Source organism: Phoca vitulina, unplaced genomic scaffold, assembly GCF_004348235.1.
Source record: "Phoca vitulina isolate PV1807 unplaced genomic scaffold, GSC_HSeal_1.0 scaffold25, whole genome shotgun sequence".
NCBI lineage: Eukaryota > Metazoa > Chordata > Mammalia > Carnivora > Phocidae > Phoca > Phoca vitulina.
The window spans coordinates 45,702,423-45,725,016 of NW_022589728.1; the positions used below are offsets into that span (position 1 = coordinate 45,702,423).

A 22,594-nucleotide genomic window follows, 5' to 3' on the forward strand; every position below is an offset into this window, starting at 1 on the left:
CTCCATTCCACATCAACAACTCGCCCACCCCTATCTCCCAATGTTGACTGCATTTCTCTTATGATAAATGTTGAGCATCTTCTCATATGCATTTTTGTCATCTGTACATCTTTATTTGGAGAAATGTCTATTCAGATCCTATGTCCATTTTTTAAAACTGAAGTATAATGAACATACAGTGTTATATTAACTTCAGGTGTACAATATACTGATTCAACAATTCTATACATTATTCAGTGCTCATCAAAGTTAGTGTACTCTTAATCCTCTTTTATTTCACCCATCCCCCCACCCCTCCCCTCTGGCAACCACCAGTTTGTTCTCTATAGTTGAGTCTGGTTTTTTGTCTCTTTTTGTTGTCTGTTTTATTTCTTAAATTCCACATATGAGTGAAACCATATGATAGTTGTCTTTCTCTGGCTGATTTATTTCACTTAGCATTATACCCTCTAGGTCCATTCACATTGCAAATGGTAAGATCTCAAAGATCTCATTCTTTTTTATAAGAATAATTCAGCCACATATATCACATCTTCTTTATCCATTCATCTATCAATGGACAGCTGGGTTGCTTCCATATCTTGGCTATTGTAAATAATGCTATTGCAATAAACATAAGGGTTCATATATCTTTTTGAATTAGTGTTTTCATTTTCTTTGGGTAAATACCCAGTATGGCATTACTGGGTCATATGGTAATTCTATTTTTAATTTTTTGAAGAAACTCCATAACGTTTTCCACAGTGGCTGCACCAATTTGCATTCCCACCAATAGTGCATGAGGGTTCCATTTTCTGCACATCCTTGTCAACACTTATTATTTCTTGTCTTTTTTATTCTAGCCATTCTGACAGGTGTGAGGTGATATCTCATTGTAGTTTTGATTTGAATTTTGCTGATGATTAGTGATGTTGAGCATATTTTCACATGTCTGTTGGCCATCTGTCTGTCTTCTTTGGAAAAATGTATGTTCAAGTCCTCTGCCCATTTTTTATTTCTTTCAAGTTTTTATTCAAATTCCAGTTAGTTAACATACAGTGTAATATTAGTTTCAGGTGTAGAATTTAGTGATTCAACACTTCCATACAACACCCAGTGTTCATCACAAGTGCCCTCCTTAATCCCCATCACCTATGTCACCAATCCTCCCACCCACTCCCCTCTGGTAACCATCAGTTTGTTCTCTATAGTTAAGGGTCTGTTTCTTGGTTTGCCTCTCTTTTCCCCCTTATGTTCATTTGTTTTTTTTTCTTAAACTCCACATACGAGTGAAATCATATGGTATGTCTTTCTCTGACTTATTTTGCTTAGCATAATACTCTCTAGTTCCATCCACATTGTTGCAAATGGCAAGATTTCTTTGCTTTTGATGGCTAAATAATATTCTAATACACACACACACACACACATATATATTTATGTATATATACACACACACACCACGTCTTTATCCATTCATCAGTCGATGGATATTTGGGCTCTTTCCATAATTTGGCTATTGTTGATAATGCAACAATTATAATGATAATGCAACTGCAACATTGGGGTGCATGTATCCCTTCAAATTATTATTTTTGTATCCTTTGGGTAAATACTTAGTAGTGTAATTCCTGGATCATAGGGTAGTTCTGTTTTTAACTATATGAGGAAACTCCATACTGTTTTCTACAGTCCTCTGCCCATTTTTTAATCAGATTGTTTATCTGGTGTTGACTTGTGTAAGTTCTTTGTACATATCCTGCATATTAACCCCTTACTGGCTATACCATTTGCAAGTATCTTCTCCCATTCAGTAGGTGTCTTTTTGTTTTAATGATGGTTTCCCTTGTTGTGCAAAAGCTTTTTATTTTGGTGTAATCCCAGTATTTTAATTTTGCTTTTGATTCCCTTTCCTGAGGAGACATCCCTAAAAAAATGTTTCCATGGCTAATGTCAAAGAAATTATGGCCTATGGTTTCTTTTAGGAGTTTTTTGGTTTTAGGTTTCACAGGTCTTTAATCCATTTTGAGTTTATCTTTGTGTTTGGTGTAAGAAAGTGGTCCAACTTCATTGTTTTGCATGATGTCGTCCAGCTTTCCCAGAACCATTTGTCAAAGAGACTGTCATTTCTCCATTGTATATTCACGCCTCCTTTGTCATAGATTAACTGACCATACTCTTCTAGTCCATTGATCTATGTGTCTATTTTTGTGCCACTACCATAGTGTTTTGATCACTATAGCTTTGTAGTATATCTTGAAATCTGGGGTTGTGATCCCTCCAGCTTTGTTTTCTCTTGAGATTGCTTTGCCTACTCAGGGTCTTTGGTGGCTCCACACAAATTTTTGTATTATTTGTTCTAGTTCTATGAAAAATGTAGCTCGTATTCTGAGAGGGATGGCATTAAATATGTAGACTGCTTTGGGTAACATAGACATTTTAACAAAAGTGGTTCTTCCAATTCATGAGCATGAAATATCTTCCCATTTGTATCTTCTTCAGTTTCTTTCATCAGTGTTTTATACTTTTCAGAGTACAGATCTTTCACCTCCTTGCTTAGGTTTATTCCTAGGTATTTTATTATTTTGTTGCAGTTGTAAATGGGATTGTTTTCTTAATTTCTCTTTCTGCTACTTCATTTTTAGTGTATAGAGATGCAACAGATTTTTTGGAACTCCTTTGTAGGATTTATTTTATATAAAAACTGAATCATATTATATGCTTTAATTTACAACTTGATTTTTCCATTGAACAATACATGTGCATCTATCTCATCAGGACAACAGACATAGCTCAAACACATTCTTTCTAAATAGTCATATAATATTCCATAGTTCTTCAGTTGATAAACATATAATATGTTTATACTACTGAAGTCAATGCTGCAATCAGCTCCTATACATACACATTTATTTGTATGGGATAAAAATCCCAAAGTGGCTTTCCAGGCATAAATCATAGTACTTTTAATTTTAATCAATTTTGCCAGATTAATTCCCAAAGATTGTAGCAATTAATATTCTACCAACACTAGATGTTATTATTTTTTTAAATTGTAGGCCCATTTCATGTGATGTGATGAGGACTGGGTGTTATACGCAACCAATGAATTATCAAATTCTACTTCTGAAACTAATGTACTATTTGTTGGCTAACTGACTTTAAATAAAAAAATTGTAGGCCAATTTAATGTCTTAAAAAATGGTATCTGGCTGTACTTATAATTTGCATATTTCTGATCATTTTTGTGATTAAACATCTTTTTATTTGCTCATTTTCCATTTTAATTCTTCTCTTGTAAATAGTTTGTTGAATTACTTCAATTATTTTACTGGACTACTTGTCTTTTCCTTGAATAAGATTGGTAAGAAATTAAGTAAAATGCATTTCCTCACACTTGCAAAATTTTTTTTCTAAATCATTGTTTTTTAACTTTATGTCATTTTCTAACATGAAATATTTTAATTTTGGTGTCTAGGTTTTTTTTTAATTATTATTATTTTGAGGATTCTGGAGTTCTTGACTTCATGAGAGGATGGGTCACATGCTAAGTTTACATACAAATTTTCCTGGATTTTATTGTAATATTTCAGTTTAAAAAACCATTTATTTATTAATATACAAATAAAGACAATTCAGCTTACTCTTGCATACTGATAGTAATTATTTATATTTATTGTGTTTAAGCTTTGTCTAGGAAGTCTAAAATAATTTTGAATTAGCAATTAAGATATACTTTTTCTTTTCTTATGATCTACTGGAAATGGTTACAGTATTTCACCATATACAGTGTGTACTATCGATTTTGGGTAGCCTTTAACATGTTTAAGCAATTTATTTTTTAATGAGTTTTTATTAGACATAAGTTTGCATGAAAAGCAATAGATTTATGTATACTAATTTTGTAACCTACAACTTTACTGAATTTATTTATCAGTTCTAGTAGTTTTTTGGTGGAGTCTTTAAGGTTTTCTATATATAGTATCATGTCATCTGCAGTTAGTGAAAGTTTTACTTCTTTCTTACCAATCTGGATGCCTTTTATTTCTTTTTCTTGTCTGATTGCTGTGGCTAGGACTTCCAGTGCTATGTTGAATAGAAGTGGTGAGAGTGGACACCCTTGTCTTATTCCCGATCTTAGAGGAAAAGCTCTCAATTTTTCCCCATTGAGCATAATGTTAGCTGTAGGTTTTTCACATTTGACTTTTATTATGTTGAGGTATGTTCCCTCTAAACCTACTTTGTTGAGAGTTCCTATCATGAATGAATATTGTAACAATTTATATGGTGCTTTATAGTTCAGAATATATTTCCTTGTCTAAACTTCAAAACATTGCTATAACATAGTTTTTTATTTTTAGTATTTGTAAAAGTATTTTAAAGACTATTATTATTAATGTATTTAATTTGATGAAAATAAACAAGAAAGACAGAAATATATTGGAATTCAGGGGCGCCTGGGTGGCTCAGTCGTTAAGCGTCTGCCTTCGGCTCAGGTCATGATCCCAGGGTCCTGGGATCGAGCCCCGCATCGGGCTCCCTGCTCCGCGGGAAGCCTGCTTCTCCCTCTCCCACTCCCCCTGCTTGTGTTCCCTCTCTCACTGTGTCTCTCTCTGTCAAATAAATAAATAAAATCTTAAAAAAAAAAAAAAAAAAGAAATATATTGGAATTCAGTAAAAGAAACACTGAAGAACTTTCAGGCTGGAAAAGAGCTATATCGTAAGTGTTGAACATATTTCAGCCTAGTTCCATCAGACACTTCAAATCATGGAAAATGTTAAACATTCATTTTATTTTCAGTTGAGCCACACAACAAACCTAAGTAGTAGGTAGCGAAGGAATCATTTGACAGGTGATGAAAATAAGGTTCATTAAAATGACTTGTTCAAGAACACAGAGCTGGTAAGTTAAAGAGTCAAGCTTAGAACCCAGGGTTGTTTGTGTTTTTTGTTTGTTTGTTTTTGTTTTTGTTCAAAGACAAAGCTCCTTAGCTCCTCATGCTAAGGAGACAAAATCCAGAAGCTGAGAGTGGAATTTAAGGCCAGGGAGGTCAGAGTCACATAGTGTAACTGGAGGGTCAGAACTCATAATTCCCAACTGCTTGTTAGGATAGAACCCAAATCAGATAAAATCACTGTATACCCACATTTTCTAGAAGGTATCTAAACTATAAAGGATACACGTATTTCTGCTGCCCCAAATTAACCTGATATCCTAAATGTTCAAAGGAAATTATATGAATCTTCTCATATTGTAAATCTAACATCAACAATATTGCTATATTAAATTGGCCATTTGACAATGAATAAGATGATAGAGTAACTAACAAATACTATGTTTAAGTACAATAAAACTTAATAAATATAGTTACATTTCAGAAAGTTAAGCCCAAGGAACCTCATGTTAGTCTTACCTAATGCTTTATCTACCTAGCAAGATATAAACTCAAATATACCTTCTTACCATGATATTGTAGTTTATATTAATGGTTTCATCTTCATAGGGGGCATTCATCTGAACAGGTTTAACATCATTCTTTCCTTTCCTTACAACATCATAGATGGGATTTCGAGGTTGCTGGTTTTGTAGAATTTTTTTCAGTTGCTTTTCCAGAAGTTGTGGAGCATTGTTAACTATTTCAAAAACTCCAAAATCCACGTTAAATCTAATTGCCTCTGAAAAGGTCTGCAAAATAAATTTGTAGAAATATATCTTAAATTTTTATAAACCAGAAACTCACTGTCTCCAAGAACACTTGACACTTAATAAATGCATAATATGCACTTATTATAAGCATACACACACACACACACACACACACACACACACACAAAGTTTTGTGTATTTAACCATTAGCTCTTCTCTTTAGGAGCCTGGAACTCTCTTGACTACAGATAAGGGAACCCATTGAATCCTTCCTTTCCAATGTACTTATGCCAAGAAATAAGGATGTATTACAGCAGAAATTCCCTTTCCATAAACATCTTATCCCTGTGCTTCTTTGGAACTGGAAAGAAATACACACCTGGTCTCTATGAAGCAATGTTATTCTCTAAGGAGGGGGTGGATTACTAGGGAAGAATGAGTAAAGGAAGAAGAAATAACACTCCCGTTATCTCTTTCATCCCCAGGAGCCATGAAAGCTAAAGTCCCCCTTGCCCAAAAGGATAAAATTAAGTACAATGTGTTCTTCATTTAAGACTATTTCAACACCACTCCTCTCACTGTGAAAAAAAAAAGAGAGAGAGAGAGTGAAAGACAATAACATTTCTGAGCTCTTCTCAGTAATTACTAAATGCTGCCAACTTTTATTTAAAGTCAGTCAGTTAATATACAACAGTCAGGAGTCTTGAGTTTGAATGCCAGCTTGCCAATAAGTAGCTCTGTGACTTTGAGTAAATCATTAAACATGTGTGGGGCCTCCATCTCCTTAACAAGTAAATATTGGATTGGCTGTCTGTGTCTTTTCCCATTTTGCCCTCCAAATCTAGAATCAGGTTCCTTTTTCAGAGTATGAACTTATTTTAGAATACCTTTCTTGAACTACGTACTCATGTAGATTCATTTATGTATTTTTAGCCAGGTGATAGAAGACATCAAGCCCTTCCCCTTGGATCAATAACTGTCCTAGGGAGAGCATCAATTCTTTCAAATTTTACTAAGAGATTGCTAGATATACTATAGTTAAAATTTAATAAATGGCAGGATGTCATAAAATGGGTGTTAGAAATATATATATGTGCATATATATAAATACCCATATATGTGTGTATATATACATACATATTCTTCTAATGTCAGATAACATCACATCTCTAAAGTCTGAGTGTCTCCCCTTCTAAGGAGTTTAAAGTGCATGGACAATAGGGTTCAATATGAATGGCAGTCTACAGGCCCAAAGTCCTCAGGGCTAAGATTTCCCCCTCAAAAATGACAAGTATAGCTCAATGGACAAGTATCAACAATTACCAGTAAATTATGTATAAGGTTTCTTCAATAAACATATTTAATTGCATCTGTCTTTCAAACATGAGATTCACACAGGCATCGCTTACCTGAATGTCAAATATTATCTCTGAATTATACTATCACTAGACTAAACAGATAAATGAGTCTGCTGATATCAGAGACAAGATTCAACTGGTAAGAGAAAGGAACTGAATTAAATGTGGTAAATAATAGACATAAAATATTAACTGGGGAGAGGGAAATGGTACAGTCGACGGCAAAAGACCATCTGGAAAAGATTTCTTCTAGTTCTGAGCATCCATGGAACAAGAGGGCAGGTTTGGTCTTTATTTGTTTTCCTTTCTTTTTTCTGCCTCCTACCCTCACACCTGGTAGACAGGGGAACACAAAGCTGTGATAATCCAAAGCAAAGAATGCCAATAGATAGTTCTATGAACAAATAAAATATTTCCTGCTACTCAAGTTTAAAAAAAAATGCTCCAGCAAAAAAAAAAAAAAAAATAGAGGGACTATGACACTCTAAGCCCCTCAGTAGCCAATGTTACTCACTAGTAAATAGTTACTGCACAGTTGGTAGAAATAATAGAAGTGACAAGAACTACTGTTTTTTGGAACATCTACCTAATGTGCCAGGCATGTGACAGACACTTCAAATGCTCTATCTTGAATCCTTCCACATTCCTGAGATCAGTCTTTATAGAAAGTAGACACCCAGGATGGTTACATGATGGGCCATGGATTCAGAGCTATGAAGTGCTAGATCAGGGCTACTGAAATAGGTCTATCTGGTCCCAAAGAGTGCATTTCCCCTTCTTTATCATCATATTGCCTTACATCTGATAAAACTAGCATGCACTCACCACCTTCTCTAGGCCAGGCACTGTGCTATGCAATAACCCCATACAGTTGGTGGAACTGGGGTTCAAATCAAGGTGTTTTACTAGTAAAGACACAGAGGCTTGAAGCAGCATGGTGTATGTGGGTCATTTTAAGCAGTTCCATGCAGTTAGAATCTAACTAGACGAGTTCACAGTTGAAACAGTTTAAGGAACAGAGGAAAGACTTGAGGTAGCTGAGGTAGATAGGACAAGATCATGGAAGGCTGTGCGTGCCATTTTAAGAAGCATAGGCTTATCTTGATCCTGTGGGAAACAGTGTGGGATGGGAATATTCCAAATTGGAGAGTAAATAACATAATCTGATTTGGGTTTTAGGAAGACTCTCCAGGTAGCAGTCTGGAGTGTTGTTTGCGGGCTCTGGAGTTGGTGAGGTACTGAGCTCCCATCCCACAAGCTGTTGCGATCGGAGCCAGGTTCAGTGTGGTAATTATTCACTCTCCTGGATGGGTTACTGTCCCCAGCACACACAGAGGCTAGGGCAGGCTTTAAGGCAGGTGGTTAGCAAATTTTCATTTTCAACTCACACACCAAACTGCAGCTGAAAAAGGTTAAGCGATCTCTTCGTGGATTTACAAGTCCCCTAGTGAGCTCACTATAGAACTCTGGGCTCATGACAACCACCCGCCTTAAACCCAGGGCTGACACATAATTTCAGTAGGCGTCGGTAGATGCTGTGGATTAGCTCACTCAGGATCTGTTCCAACCTCCTGAAATGCAGAATCTGGACAACTAAAAACTCTATCACCCAGGTCCCTTACAAGTCCAGTTTCACGTGTGATTTAGGTTCTGCTAGTCATGTGCACAAAATACTGAAATTCTGAAGCAAGTCAAGTGGGGAAAGAGGCAAGGTCTGTCCATTCAGAGGAAGGAAAGCTCAAGGACATAAACAAGTGAAAGTGAGGAGAGAAACTGGACAAAAAGAAGTACTTTATGGAAAATAAAAAAGACAATGGAAGGAAAGCTATAATTAATTGTGTTCATGATTAAATGACATGAAATGACCCCAAGTATTTTTTTAAAAAGAAATGTAGCTATATGTAAAATATTTACAATTTTTAAGCTTAAGACTTTATCTCAGTAGAATTGAAATGTGATAGGGTCTTTGCCACAGGGAAATAAGTGTTTTCCTGCTTTAAAAGCCATGATTTCCAATGGATCTCTGCAGGTCCTTAACAATGCCGTGATTCTAAGTTTATAAAAGGGGCAAATAACGGATTCAAAGCTTCGCCCCATTCACTTATTTCAGCAAAAACAAAACTTTTGAAGGCCTAAGTGTCAATTAATGTCCCAAGCAAAGAGGATACAAGCTGAATAAAACATTGTTTCTGCCCTTGCAGGAACAATACATTGTCACTCATTTTTCTCTATGATGAAGAGAGTCAACAAAATCCCGAAATAATTTGAATTAGTGTAACATGCAAGTGCTAAAGGGGAAATCTGTCCACAGAGACCATGGTAGTAATACTATTTTATCTAGTTTAGTTATTGTACTTTAAAAGGGATTTGACTAAACTAGAATCTATCCAGGAAAGGATAAACAGAATTATTAAATGGAAGCAATGTTGAGTAAAATTACTTTGCTTTTCTGGGATTTTTTTATCATAAAAGGGTTAATTAAACAATCCCAAGGTGCCTTCCATGTTTGATACTCCATTGGTCCATGATTGTCTCTCAGGAAAAAAAGAGCCTATATCTTCTTTTTTCTTAAAGATTTTATTTTATTTATTTGAGAGAGAGAGAGCACAAGCAGGAGGAGTGGCAGAAACAGGGAGAGGGAGAAGCTGGTTCCCCGCTGAGCAGGGAACCCGATGCCGGGCTAGGCCCCAGGACCCCGGGACCATGGCCTGAGCCGAAGGCAGACACTTAATCGACTGAGCCACCCAGGTGCCCCGAGTCTATATCCTCTGCTTTCTAATAAGATCACCCAATTCCACTGTTCCTTTGTTATTTTACTCATTCATTCAATAAGTATGTATTAAATCCTTATTAAATGAGATATCATGATAGATGATACACTGCTACATTGAGTGAGCCAATCCAGAGCATTCTCCACAAAGCCCCAAATGAAATGAATGAGACATAGATCTGACCTCAGGTTATGCTGATCCAACAACAGAAGGAAGATATGTAAGTACACAGAGACAGCAAAGACTCATCCCACAAGGCAATGAGCCCTACAGTGGACACATAAAGTGAAATAATATTTAGTCAAAATTATCCTTTGAAATCCTTGAGAAGACCCATAAAGTACAATGTTGTCCTACCTCTCAAGAAGCTGCTCACAGTTTTTCCTCTGGTATTGAAATGGGTCATAGATTTTTCAGTTAGGAACCAGATGAAATGGTGGGCTTGTGTTTAAAGCTCATGTTATATAGAGAGATGCATGTTTAACACTAGAATCCCCCTCAGCACGATCAGTTGACTACACTAGGAGAGGCAAGCAGGAAGAGACCCCTGAGGGAACAGCAGGTTCTCATCTTCCGTCTCACACCCTCATCAGGATGCTCATGGACTGCTATATGTGTGTTTATGAATTAGTACAACAGACAAAATCATCTTCACTCTTTAAATCACCCTCACTCTCTCTGCAGAGCGCAAATAATTCATTTTGAGTAGTAACACATGTATATTGATGAACTGCAAGCAGTTTGACATTGCTGAACTTACTATTCAAGAGGGGAGTAACCGGATATAATCCTAGAGGGAAAGGCAGAGGACAAGTTCATCAAGGACTTTCTATTTTTTTTTTTTAAAGATTTTTATTTATTTATCTGACAGAGACAGCGAGAGAGAGAGCACAAGCAGGGGGAGTGGGAGAGCGAGAAGCAGGCTTCCTGCCGAGCAGGGAGTCCCATGTGGGGCTCGATCCCAGGACCCCAGGACCATGACCCGAGCCGAAGGCAGACGCCCAACGACTGAGCCACCCAGGTGCCCCAAGGACTTTCTATTTTATGCATAACTCTCAACTTAATTCTCTCCAATCCCCGGTTCTCAGAGTGTGGTGCCTGGACCAGCAACATCGGCATCACCTTGGACCCTGCTAGAAATGGAATTCTCAGGCCCCTCCCTATAATCCAAAACTCTTGAGAGTGGGGCCCGGCTTTCTGTGTTAACAAGTCCTCAGGTGACTCGGATGCATGTCAAGTTTGAGAATCACTGCTTTAGGATGATGGGGAGCGAGTGAAGTTTGCAGCTGGGGAGAGACAGAATCCCAGTCAAGACAAACTTCAACGCCCACCTCTGTCCCCTACTTCATGTAGACTTTGCTGTGTATTCATGTAAGTGGAGGGACTGGCCATCTATGTTCTGTACACAGAAGAAAGAACCCTGGTCTTTATTATGCAAAGTCCTACTTTAAAAAAAAAAATCTCTCTCACACATCAAATCCTTTGTTTTCACCGTTTCTCAGCCTATCCACAAAACTCCTACAGTTGGTTTAGCATGTGACAATAAAACACATGGAAGGTGGGGGAGAGAGAAATGAACGATGTGGGAAGTCAGTCCTTCTCCCGAAAAAGCTGAATAGGCTGATTTAGAGAATGTTCAGCTTTTAATCATATGACAGGAAAAATCTTCAGTTTGAGCCTCAAACCTAATCCTCCGCAAGCTGTTGCAGACTGCTCTTTCCCTTACTTAATTTTCTTATTTCAAGGGTATCATTTTCCAAATGTTCTAAAACGAATTGACCTGAAGGTGGTGAAAGCTAACTTTGTAGTACCAGTCATCCATGTGCGAAAAATATTTTCACAGAAAAAGCAAGTGCACAAAAATATTTTTACCACAATAAATTGCTGGTTCCACATTTCTTTGAGAAGAGGAGAGGAAAAAAAAAAAAAACAACAAACCTGTGAATAATTAGTGATGTTGCTTAAACTGCCAGCAGAGCACCACTGAAACTTACCGGGTGCCAAATTATTTAGCTGAACAGTATTTAAATTAAAAACTAATGACTAGGTTAATTTAATACATGTTCATCTCTGCTCCAACTCCGTCTCTACTAATTGAGCTCTGAAGCTGTATTTTAAACATGCATCCATCCTAGTCAGCGAATGAAAAACATGTGACTACTTGAATATAAGAAGTCAGTTACCAATGACTTCTTTCAATCTAAGTTTTTATTGTCATTTTAGATGTCTAACCATAAGCTGTTTACTGGACACATTCACCAACAGGATGGAAGGAATAGTGTGCTACATAAAATGCATAGAAAATATCCTTAGTTGGGTGCCTGGGTGGCTCAGATGGTTGAGCGTCTGCCTTCGGCTCAGGTCATGGTCCCAGGGTCCTGGGATCGAGTCCCGCATCGGGCTCCCTGCTCCTTGGGAGCCTGCTTCTCCCTCTGCTTCTCTCTCTCTCTCTCTCTGTCTCTCATGAATTGATGGATAAAATCTTAAAAAAAAAAAAAAAAAGAAAGAAAATATCCTTAGTTAATAAAAGGAGTCACATTAGGTAATTTGAGTGCTTTATGTTTGAGCTACAAGGCTTACCAAAACACCCAGAGGTATAAACGCTGAACTAAGCAGTACCACCTAGGCTCCATCAACACCTTTAAAAATCAATCTCTGAGTATTTAAATTTTGGCAGCGGAAGACCCGAGCCCTGCATCCCCCTTCATGCCACAGATTCCCCAAATCTCTCCTGTCTTTTTTCTCTCTCCTTCTGCTTACCCAACAATCCATCCAACATATAAATCCTTCATAAAGCTGCAAGAAATTATAATAGTTTACAGATTAAAGAAAAAAAGTGTGGAGAATCAGTCCCCAAAAAAGAAGTTATGTAAAATTCCAAAGGCACATAGCTAAGCATGGTCTGGCAAACACATGACATACCTATCCTTGCAAGGAGGGTATTGAACAGGCCACCCCTTCAGCTTCTGCAAACCATAAATGTCACAAACATTCTAAACCACCCACAGAGGACCAACCTAAATCTGTATGTGGGCTCATCTACCCAATCCCACAACAGTCACTGAGCATAAAACATACAAAACAAAACCAAAAGGAAAAAAAAATATTTTCACACTATAGCACAGAAGAAAACTTAATAAGCAAACACTTATCCATAAACAGTTGACAGAAAAAAAAAAAAAAACCCAAAAAAACAAAAACCTCCCAGACACCAAATGAAAACAATATCTGAATATGAACCTGGCACAAGAACAAACAGAATGATGTTATGAAGCTAGGATTTGGAAAGTGCCATAATCATTTATAATAGCAGCAACTGTCCTGGATTCCCCTCATCAAAATAACATGGAGGCAGGCTACCAGCCATCAATTTCTGGATCTTACAATGTGTCCCATGGGTGTAATGGGGTAATGGAAAGAAGGAGGGTGGGAGCCAGAAAGCCTGATTCCTAGGCCCTTTTCTGCCACAATCCAGTTCTGGGACCTTCGGCATGTCACTACAGATGTGGAAGAAGACTCAGAAGTCTCAGAAATCTAGATGACCGACTGAAGGGACTTCCAGATTGAGAATATTAGAATTGATATCTATACTCTCTATGTATCTCAGGCTTAGATTGTTGGGGTTTTGGGGTGGAGATGGTAAAGGAGGTGAGGCAGAAGATTAGAAGGTTTATTTGTTTATTTTTTTAAAAAAAGCCTTACGTGGAAGATGTAGAAATAAAAAATAGAATCATCCTCAAGAAGCTTTGGGAGATACAGAAGAAAGGGACCTATCCTTGACCCCAGGAAATTTACAATGTAGCTCCTGAGATAAAAATAAACAGAGATTAATCAAATTTTCTTGAGCTAGAAAAGTCTGATCTCCCACCTGATACATATATCCCCATAAAACATTCTATCTGAATATGTCCAATCACAGGAAGTTACTCCTGTGAACCATGCTAGCCCTATTGTTCTGTTCTACTGTTAGAAAGCACACTTCAAACATCTTCCTTCTAGGAAAAAATCAATTTCCTCATAGATGCTGGCCCTGGTTCTGCCTTCTAGCTTCACAGAACATGTTAACCCCTCTTCCTCAATCAGTTTTGAAATATTTGGAAAAAGCTGGTCCATTCCAACCCTTTTAGCCATTCCCCAACCAGATTCCACACCCACTCTTCTTTCAACCCTTCCTCGTCTGATGTGGTTTCAAGAGTGTTCATTGGCTAAGTCTCCCCAAGTCTGGTTTGCCAGAGCAGCTCTTAACCTGGGGCACCAAGAATGGAACACAATATTCCAACTGTGGTCTGACAACTCAATACGATTCAAAAAAATATTGATTGAGTACCTTCTATACTCCAGACTAATATTTTTCTTGATTTTAACTATACTTCTGTTAACGCACCCTAAAAACACATTAGGTTTGTTTTAGACCATTTCAGATTACCACAATAAAAACGAGACCAGATTCTGTTATTCAAACTATCAGTTTATTCCTCTGCTGTCAGTTCTATCATCATTACAGGGTAGTAGGAGTTATTGAGTCATGCGGACCTGGGTGGACCCTGTCACTTACTAGCTGAGTGACCTTAAGCTGGAAAAACACTAGTTCACTTGCAATGTTTTATCCAAGAACCTGATAAAAATAATGTGAAAAGTCAAAGCCAATGACAGATTTGTGTGGCACAAAAGAGTATTCTCTAGATTGACAATGATCCACCAGTCTAATTAAGGAGTGACTGCCCCTCGTGTTTCAGGAATGGAAGATGAGATGGTCTAGTTGGTGAAGGATAAAGAGAAACGCTAATTCTGTGCCAGGCACTTAAGCATTACCTCCTTTCATTACAACTTTATAAGATAGTTACACTGTTTTCACAGAGAAAGAAACCAAGGAACTCAGTAATTAAAGAATGTGTCTAAGATCACATGGGTAGTAAGCTGAGAAGCTAGGCTCAAGCACAGTTCTGCCTCATTCCTGTTCTAACCATTACACTGGTGAATGAGTGCAGGAAGAACAGGTGTGGTCAGGTAGTGGGGGAAGAAGGAGGGGGCTTGGGTGAGGCAGGAAAGATCGTGCAGGTGACACAAGCAGTATGGAGCTAGAGGTGAAACTAGGAAGGTGAGATGAAGACCAGATTGTAAAAGATCTTGAACTCCATACTAAGGAATGTGGACTTAAATCTGTAGGCTATTAAGAGTCAACCCCTACTGGCTATAGTTAGAGAACCCGTTCAAATATTTGAAAACTAATTTCACAGATAATGATAAGGGGTTTGGAGACAAATAAAGCAGCATGTAAATAAAGTGGAGCATGTATAATTTTAGCCAGGGTTGGGAGGGAAGATTTCCTGAACGGAAGTGACTTAAATCAGAGAGAAGGTGATACAAGTATCTCAGGGATGAGCACCCCAGCCTGGAGGGCCCTGAGTATGCTTGGCATATTCATGGTTGAGAAACATGAAGAGGGCCAGTTAGGCTGGGAAAGAATTAACAAGGGAAGAGACGTAGGAAATAAAGATCAGGGGATGAGATGACAAAAGCCAGATCATACAGGAATCTGGATTTTATTCTTAATGTAAGGAGAAACCACTTTTGAGGGCTTTGAGCAGGAAGTAACATGGTTCCATTTATCTGTATTATTATTGTGGCTGTTATTGTTATTAGTATGCTTTACTGAAACCATAACACATTAAATTTATGGTTCCCTAAAATGCCAGTCCATAACACTCCAAAAAAGAGAGGTCAGTTTGGCACACTTATTCTCAGCAAACCCATACTGGCTTCTAATTCTTAGTCAAGTGCTTATAAACCAAATATTACTAATCTGTTCTAGAATCTTGCCCAGAACTTGGTTTGAGAATCCATCATTCTTTCCACCCCCCTGCCCGGATCCCCAAATTCTTTTTTGGAAACCCGTGACCATATTTCCCCTTCTTCCATCTTACGGCGTGAAGCATGGGTAGTTAATAGGTAGATTGCATGGTACCATATGCAGATGCAAAGGAATGAGAGATGGTGGGGGGGGCAGGGGGGGCAGTGGAGAATGAAAAGCAGAAGGATTTGGACAGACAGAAAACAGGGGAAAGTGGCCCCGGTGGGCTGCATGGCACATATGAAAGGGTGAAACTGCAGCAGTCTGCTGGGGTGGGATGAACCCATGACTGAAGTGACACTCTGTCATCTCACCTAAACCCTAAAAGGAATCACACAAAAATGATAACATTGTTCCTGACTGGATGGCAGGACTGTGGCTGAATTTTTCTTACATTTAAGGTAAATTTTCTCTAGTATTGTTATATCAGTTCTATAATTTAAAATAGATTTTAAAAAAAAGGTAGGTAGGGGAATTTATGTTCTGGAGCAAGTAAAAGTCAAGATAATCGCAAATCTTGAGACGATGAAATATAAATCTTGAGAAGCTGAAATCAGACCCAATATAGAGATTTTTCTCTTTAAAATGTCACAAAAATGGGAGGAAGAATGCACAATGCAGAGCCTAGAGGAAAGACTACATAATCTGGAAGAGCAAAATTCTGACAGTTTTGTGATACTGCTGGGGTTTTTATATTATGTAACTGGATGATGAAAGTTGAAAAATCAGACCAAACAAGAACCCATCAGGTATCCTATAATATCACTCAGTCCTGCTGCTGGAAAGGGAGAGGTGTTTGGTGTCTCAACCTAACCCCCATAATGGTTCCAGAGGCCTTGCTAGGCCAAAAGTTAGAGAGAACACAAATTCTTTTGGAAAAAGGAAAATAAGACAAAACAACAAACAGGCATGCATAGATACATACATACATACAAAAACTAATCTAGGCAAGAAAGTGCACCTAGTACTTTCCCTTCAAAAGACATTTTCAGTGGCTAGGCTTTAAGAGGCTTAACATATTATGGCCCACTCCCTTTAAAATTACTCATGGGGTGCCTGAGTGGCTTAGTCAGTTGAGCGTCCGACTCTTGATTTCGGCTCAGGGTGTGATCTCGGGGTCCTGGAGTCCAGCCCCACGTCTGGCTTCATGCTCAGCAGGGAGTCTGCTTCAGGATTCTCTCTCTCCCTCTCCTCCCTCTGCCCGCCCCCCCGCCGCTCTCACGCTTTTCTCTCTCTCTCTCAAGTAAATGAATAAATCTTTAAAAATAAATAAAACAAAATAACATAACTTGTGAATTTTTTATATTCCAAAATTTCCCTGGTAAATATGTTAATGAAAAACGTTTTCTGCATATTCATAACAAATAATGAAAACCTTTTCTTATCTTTCTTTTTCCTGACATTCCCGATTAACTTTATTTACTAAGCAATGTTTTTATGCACTTCCATTTCACTTTTCCCAACCCCCTTGATAACTAGTCTATCAGTCACTGCTCCCTAACACTAAAAATCTATTATTTGGCAACCACCTATGTCTTATTTACTATTGATATAAAATTCTAGTTGACTTAAACACAAGTTCCACTTTATTATTGCCTGAGGTGGTGCCAATAATTGCCTGAAGCAAGAAATATAGTTTCCTAAGTTTTTTGATATTTTGTCCTTATCACCTCACCTCTGTTCAAAGCCTGAAATGGTGCCAAATACAACATCAGATTTTGTACAGAACACTTTTTTTTCTAGTTTATCCACATTTTTTTTTTAAGATTTTATTTATTTATATGACAGAGAGAGACACAGCGAGAGAGGGAACACAAGCAGGGGGAGTGGAAGAGGGAGAAGCAGGCTTCCCGCCAAGCAGGGAGCCCTATGTGGGGCTCGATCCCAGGACCCTAGGATCATGACCTGAGCCAAAGGCAGACGCTTAATGACTGAGCCACCCAGGCGCCCCTCCACATTTATTTTTTATTATTATTTATTTAATTTTTGTACAGAATACTTTTAATGGTTAGAAAAATTCCACCTTTCTTATGCATCCATTCATTCATTTTTATTGTGGTACAACTGACTCAGCTATCTTCAATAATTCCTAAATATGATTCAAACCCAAATGATTAAGTCCATAAAAAGACATAAACTTTACCTAAATGCTTTAATTAATAGTTTTTAAAAATATCCCTGATAAATTTGTCTTACAAGATAATCCAGTGATTACAATATTTTGCTTTGATAATAAATTCCATAGAACATAATAATACACTCACTGGAAGGCTTAGGAATTCATTAAAGTAGTCCACAAGGAAATCATCTGTTGCCAAAGAATCTTCCTGCAAAAACATAAAACACAATATTATGCTTATACTAAGATGTTTTAAAACATGCCAATATTATTCTCTAATTTTGCTTATCAATACATTATAAGGTAGAGCTTCAGATCTTTTTCAGTCTGTCAACATCGAATCCTTGCTATAAACAGAACACAGTAGTACAATCTCTGGAAGGAAGAAATAACAAAATAGAACGGAGCATACTCTTAGAAGATGTCGCTAGTATGCCTAACTGGAAAACAGAACACAGGAAAAATACAGCACAGTACTTAAACGAAATGTGGTACAAACCATCACACATGGTAAATTTCCCACAGACTTATTTTCATACATTTATGTATATATTATTTATATTTATATTATACATATTTCATAAAAATAATGGCAGAATCAATAAAGATAGAACCGGTGTTTGGAGTTAAAATGAAATTCAGAATGCATATTTTTTAAATTGCCCCATGGAAGTGATAAACCTTATAAGGAAAGAAAATATTCTACTGCTTCCTCCTCAGAATGAGATAGCTTTAGGAATTTGAGTCCTGGTTAACTTTTGCATGAAGAAACTTTGACAATGCATATGTTCTAAGCATAAAGACTGTATATATTTTTTCCATAACTATCTCACCCACCAACATAGTCGCTTTTAAAATTGGCAAAATTGGAAAACCACTGCCAGGAACAAATTCTCTCTTCCAAATAAAACACCTTATTTTATTAGCAATTGTTTCCATTGTGTCAAAAGCACATCATGGCATATTCTGTTATATATAACATGTGTTTATTTTGTTTTTCATAATTATATTTCCACTTTGCAAATCTAACATGAAAGTTGACAATATGTCACAATGCTATTATTTCCATATGGCTGATTATTTTCTTCTTATATTGGTCAATTTAAAAATTTTGTTGAGTATAGTGTTGCAGTAAAAGGAAGATACTGCAGCATATTAACTTGGAAAATACATTTTTCAGGGTAATTTCTTTAAGTATCTGTAGTGCAATTGGAATAGAGTGATAAACAACCACACAGGATGTCTATCAAGGAACTTACTGAAAATCTGCGAGCTTTTAAAACAACAACAAACTAAGAATTTAGTTTACTAAAAATCTCAGTTGATTAGAACAACAAACAACTTAGGATCTCATAAACAAACAACTTAGGATCTTCTGTATTCATAGTACTGCCTCAGTAATATATTCTCAAAGAATATATTCTGACTCACAAAGATCTAATAAAGCAGAACAAAGCAGATAACATTTGGTGAAGGCTCTCTACAGCTAATAAGCTCTCAAATTTTACCTTTCAAAATGACTTTAATTTTCTGGATTTTATTTAGTGAACTACCTACTTTTTACTAACTCTTAGGAGAAATCAATTGAATTCAATAAATATTTTTAGGAGCTCCCAGATGGAAGAAGGCACCGTGCTACAATAAGGGTGGCCAGACTTTGCACTACTGGGCTCATGATCAAAAATCCTCAGATGGGGAGTGTGAGTATTTTTAATTAATAACAGTGGTAGAGTACAGTCCCTTGTTAATTTTTCTAAAATAGCACTGTATTTTTAAATTTCACCTCTAAAAGAGAATGTATATTTCACAGAGTCAGATGGACCTACATATTGCCTAGAATTTGGCCAGCCACATAGCCAGAAACTTCTAGATAATCCTCAAATTCATATATTCATTTCCTGATGCCTCACCCTTCTCAGAGACTATAACTCAGTGATTTCTAAACTCTCTGTGATGAAGTAACTGTTTTGTTGTGTTTTTTCCCTAATCCCTAAGTTTCAGATAAATAACTTGTAAAATACAGTAAGAATGAATTAACTAGAAAATGAAATTACACATAATACAAAAGGCCAATTGTTTTTTTACCAAATTCAATAGATACAAGCATACTGTCAAACCACCATAAAGTTTCTAAGCGTTTTCTCTCGATTTCTGAACTCATCTCATCAAGGACTAAGAGTCTCAGGCAGCTCTGATCCACAAACCTTCATCAAGCAGCAGTGCCCCGACACCCTGGTGAGCAGTTTGCTTTCAGTAACCTCAGGTCTCCCTGAAACCAAGCCACCCTGTAGGGCATTTCCTTGGCATTCAGTCACACCATCGGGTTTGCATTAACAACTACAGAAACTCAAAGTATTCAAAAACATCAAAATCTGGATTTCTCTTCTGAAGTTGTATCTTACTTTCTCCCCATCTGAAATATCAGCACTTCTGCTGCTATTAGGGAGGTTCTACAATAGAAATAAGCATGAGGGGCGCCTGGGTGGCTCAGTTGGTTGAGCGTCTGCCTTCAGTTCAGGTCATGATCTCAGGGTCCTGGTATCGAGACCCATGTTGGGCTCCCTGCTCAGCGGGGAGTCTGCTTCTCCCTCTGCCCCCCACCCCCGCTTGTTCTTGTTCTCTCTCTCTCAAATAAATAAATAAAATCTTTAAAGAAAAAAGCATGGTCTCCAAGTGCCATTTGCTCTGTCCTCCTGTTGCACTTTAACGGGAAGGCCTGCACTTCTCTAAACAAATGAGCATTAATTACCTTCCCACTGAAGTTTCTGGTCCAATGTATTCAGACATCTTGTCATAATGAGAATCTTATTCAACCCTTGACTTATTATTTATTTATCCTTATTTGTTAAGGATCTTAATAAAACCTTTATTCTCAAAACTCTTTATTTAAAAAAAAATTTTTTTAAGCCCTTGATCTGAAGAAGCAGCTCAGTTACTCTAGTAAGTCTCCACAATCTAGTCACATGGTCGTATTAAAATGAGCTAAGTCGCCATATTTGGGATTAATATATTCCAAATAACCAATAAACTGGTGATGGTTACTTATGGTACAATGAAGAAGAACACTGAGTTACAATCAATTCCTCCATTACATCATTTCATGGACCCGACTGCAAAATTTGCAACACAGATTCTCTGCTGGATGATGCAAGAGAAGGCAGGAACATTTTTTTCAGAATTGAATACACACTTGAAACCTGTTTTTTCATGTACTACAGGTGTGCCATCTGTGAAAGTGAAGTCAGCTTTTCCGTTTTTAGCCCAAACTTCTCAAGTTTCTTCCTTAAAGAGGGTTAAGCAAAATAGTTTCTATGTGCTGGCTAATTATGGTGGACAAATTTTTTTTGCTTAAAAATTTGTTTTGCTGCACCCTCAAATCAGATAAACTACAATTAGTTCACCACTCTAAAAGTTGCAAGATATACAGAGAAGACCTTGTAAACAAGAAGGATGAAATAAGATAAAGACAGACATAAACCATAGTCCAAGAAAGAATATGATACATACCAAAAGAAAATTACAATATTAAATGTTTCCTCTCAAAGGAAGGAAACATACTATCTGGTAGGAGGAATCAGAAGAGACTCAAGTGGAAAAATGGCATTTGAAATAACTTCAAATTCTCTAATTAGAAATACCTATATGAGAGGCAATAATGCAGAATACAGAGAGAAATGCATGAGCAAAGAAAGGTGGAAAGTAAAACATAGTAAAGGTGATCACAGTTAGCTAAGCAGAAGTAGAAAAATAATCCAAGTTCCCAACTTCCTTTCAAGCCATTCACACACAAAGCCATTCATCTAATTTCCAATGCAGAATCCTGTACTGATACACTTTAGATTAAGAATGCTCTCATCAGGGGGGCACCTGGGTGGCTCAGACAGTTAAGTGTCTGCCTTCAGCTCAGGTCATGATCCCGGTCCTGGGATTGAGCCCCACATGGGCTCCCTGCTCAGCGGGGAGTCTGCTTCTCCCTCTGCCTCTGCCTCTGCCTCTGCCTGCTGCTCTCCCTGCTTGTGCTCTCTCTCTGTCAAATAAAAAATAAATAAATAAATAAAATTTTAAAAAAAGAATGCTCTCATCAGGGATGCCTGGGTGGCTCAGTTGGTGAAGCATCTGCCTTCAGCTCGGGTCATGATCCAAGGGTCCTGGGATCGAGTCTCACATCGGGTTCCTTGCTCAGTGGGGAGCCTGCTTCTCCCTCTGCCTGCTCTGCCTGCCACTCCCCCTGCTTGTGCTCTCTCTGTCTCCTTGACAAATAAATAAATAAAATCTTAAAAAAAAAAAAAAAAGAAGAATGCTCTCATTAATCAGTGAATAGGACAGACCATATTTCCAAAATTACACCTACCAGGATGCACCTATTTTTGCTGTTTCTTCCTAAAGTACACATGGTCTTTCTTTTCTCCTTTCTAAACAAGCCAATCACTAGACCAGAGCTTTCCACCAGGATGCAATAAAACAGTGGTGTACAGACAACAGAATTTAATGGGTCAAGACAAAGTGGACCTCTTCAGCCTTCAAGGCAACCAGGCACAGCCAGGGATGGCTGGAGCTTCCAGGATCGTGATGTCTGGTTGTGAGCAACCTGGTTTGGGACTCCTTGTGTCCATCTCCCTTCCCTGGAGAAGGCGATTGACGAGTTACATCCCACACCTACCGCTCCTCTGTAAGACACTGAGCATAGCCAAGGAGTTGCTCCAGCCCCTGGACACAGATTTATTAGCTATCTGTAGAGCATATCACCCTCCCATGAAGCTGCCACAAGAGATTGTTTGAGATGTCCAAGAAAACCGTGCACAGCCAAAGGTGCTGACAGCTTGGAGGAAGGGGGGGAAGGGAGATCCTGGAAGGCTACAGATGATGACC

At 37.7% G+C, this 22,594-nt stretch overlaps 1 protein-coding gene across 1 annotated transcript in view; it reads right to left on the reverse strand.

Annotated features, from left to right (window-relative positions):
* RGS22 (regulator of G protein signaling 22) overlaps positions 1-22,594 on the reverse strand; it is a 118,639-nt gene that overhangs the window by 83,930 nt on the left and 12,115 nt on the right. The window contains exons 3-4 of the mRNA XM_032421902.1: positions 17,871-17,933; positions 5,444-5,665 (exon numbers count right to left, since the gene is read on the reverse strand). Of these exons, the coding sequence (XP_032277793.1) occupies positions 5,444-5,665; positions 17,871-17,933 (285 nt within the window). The remainder of the gene's footprint in view (positions 1-5,443; positions 5,666-17,870; positions 17,934-22,594) is intronic.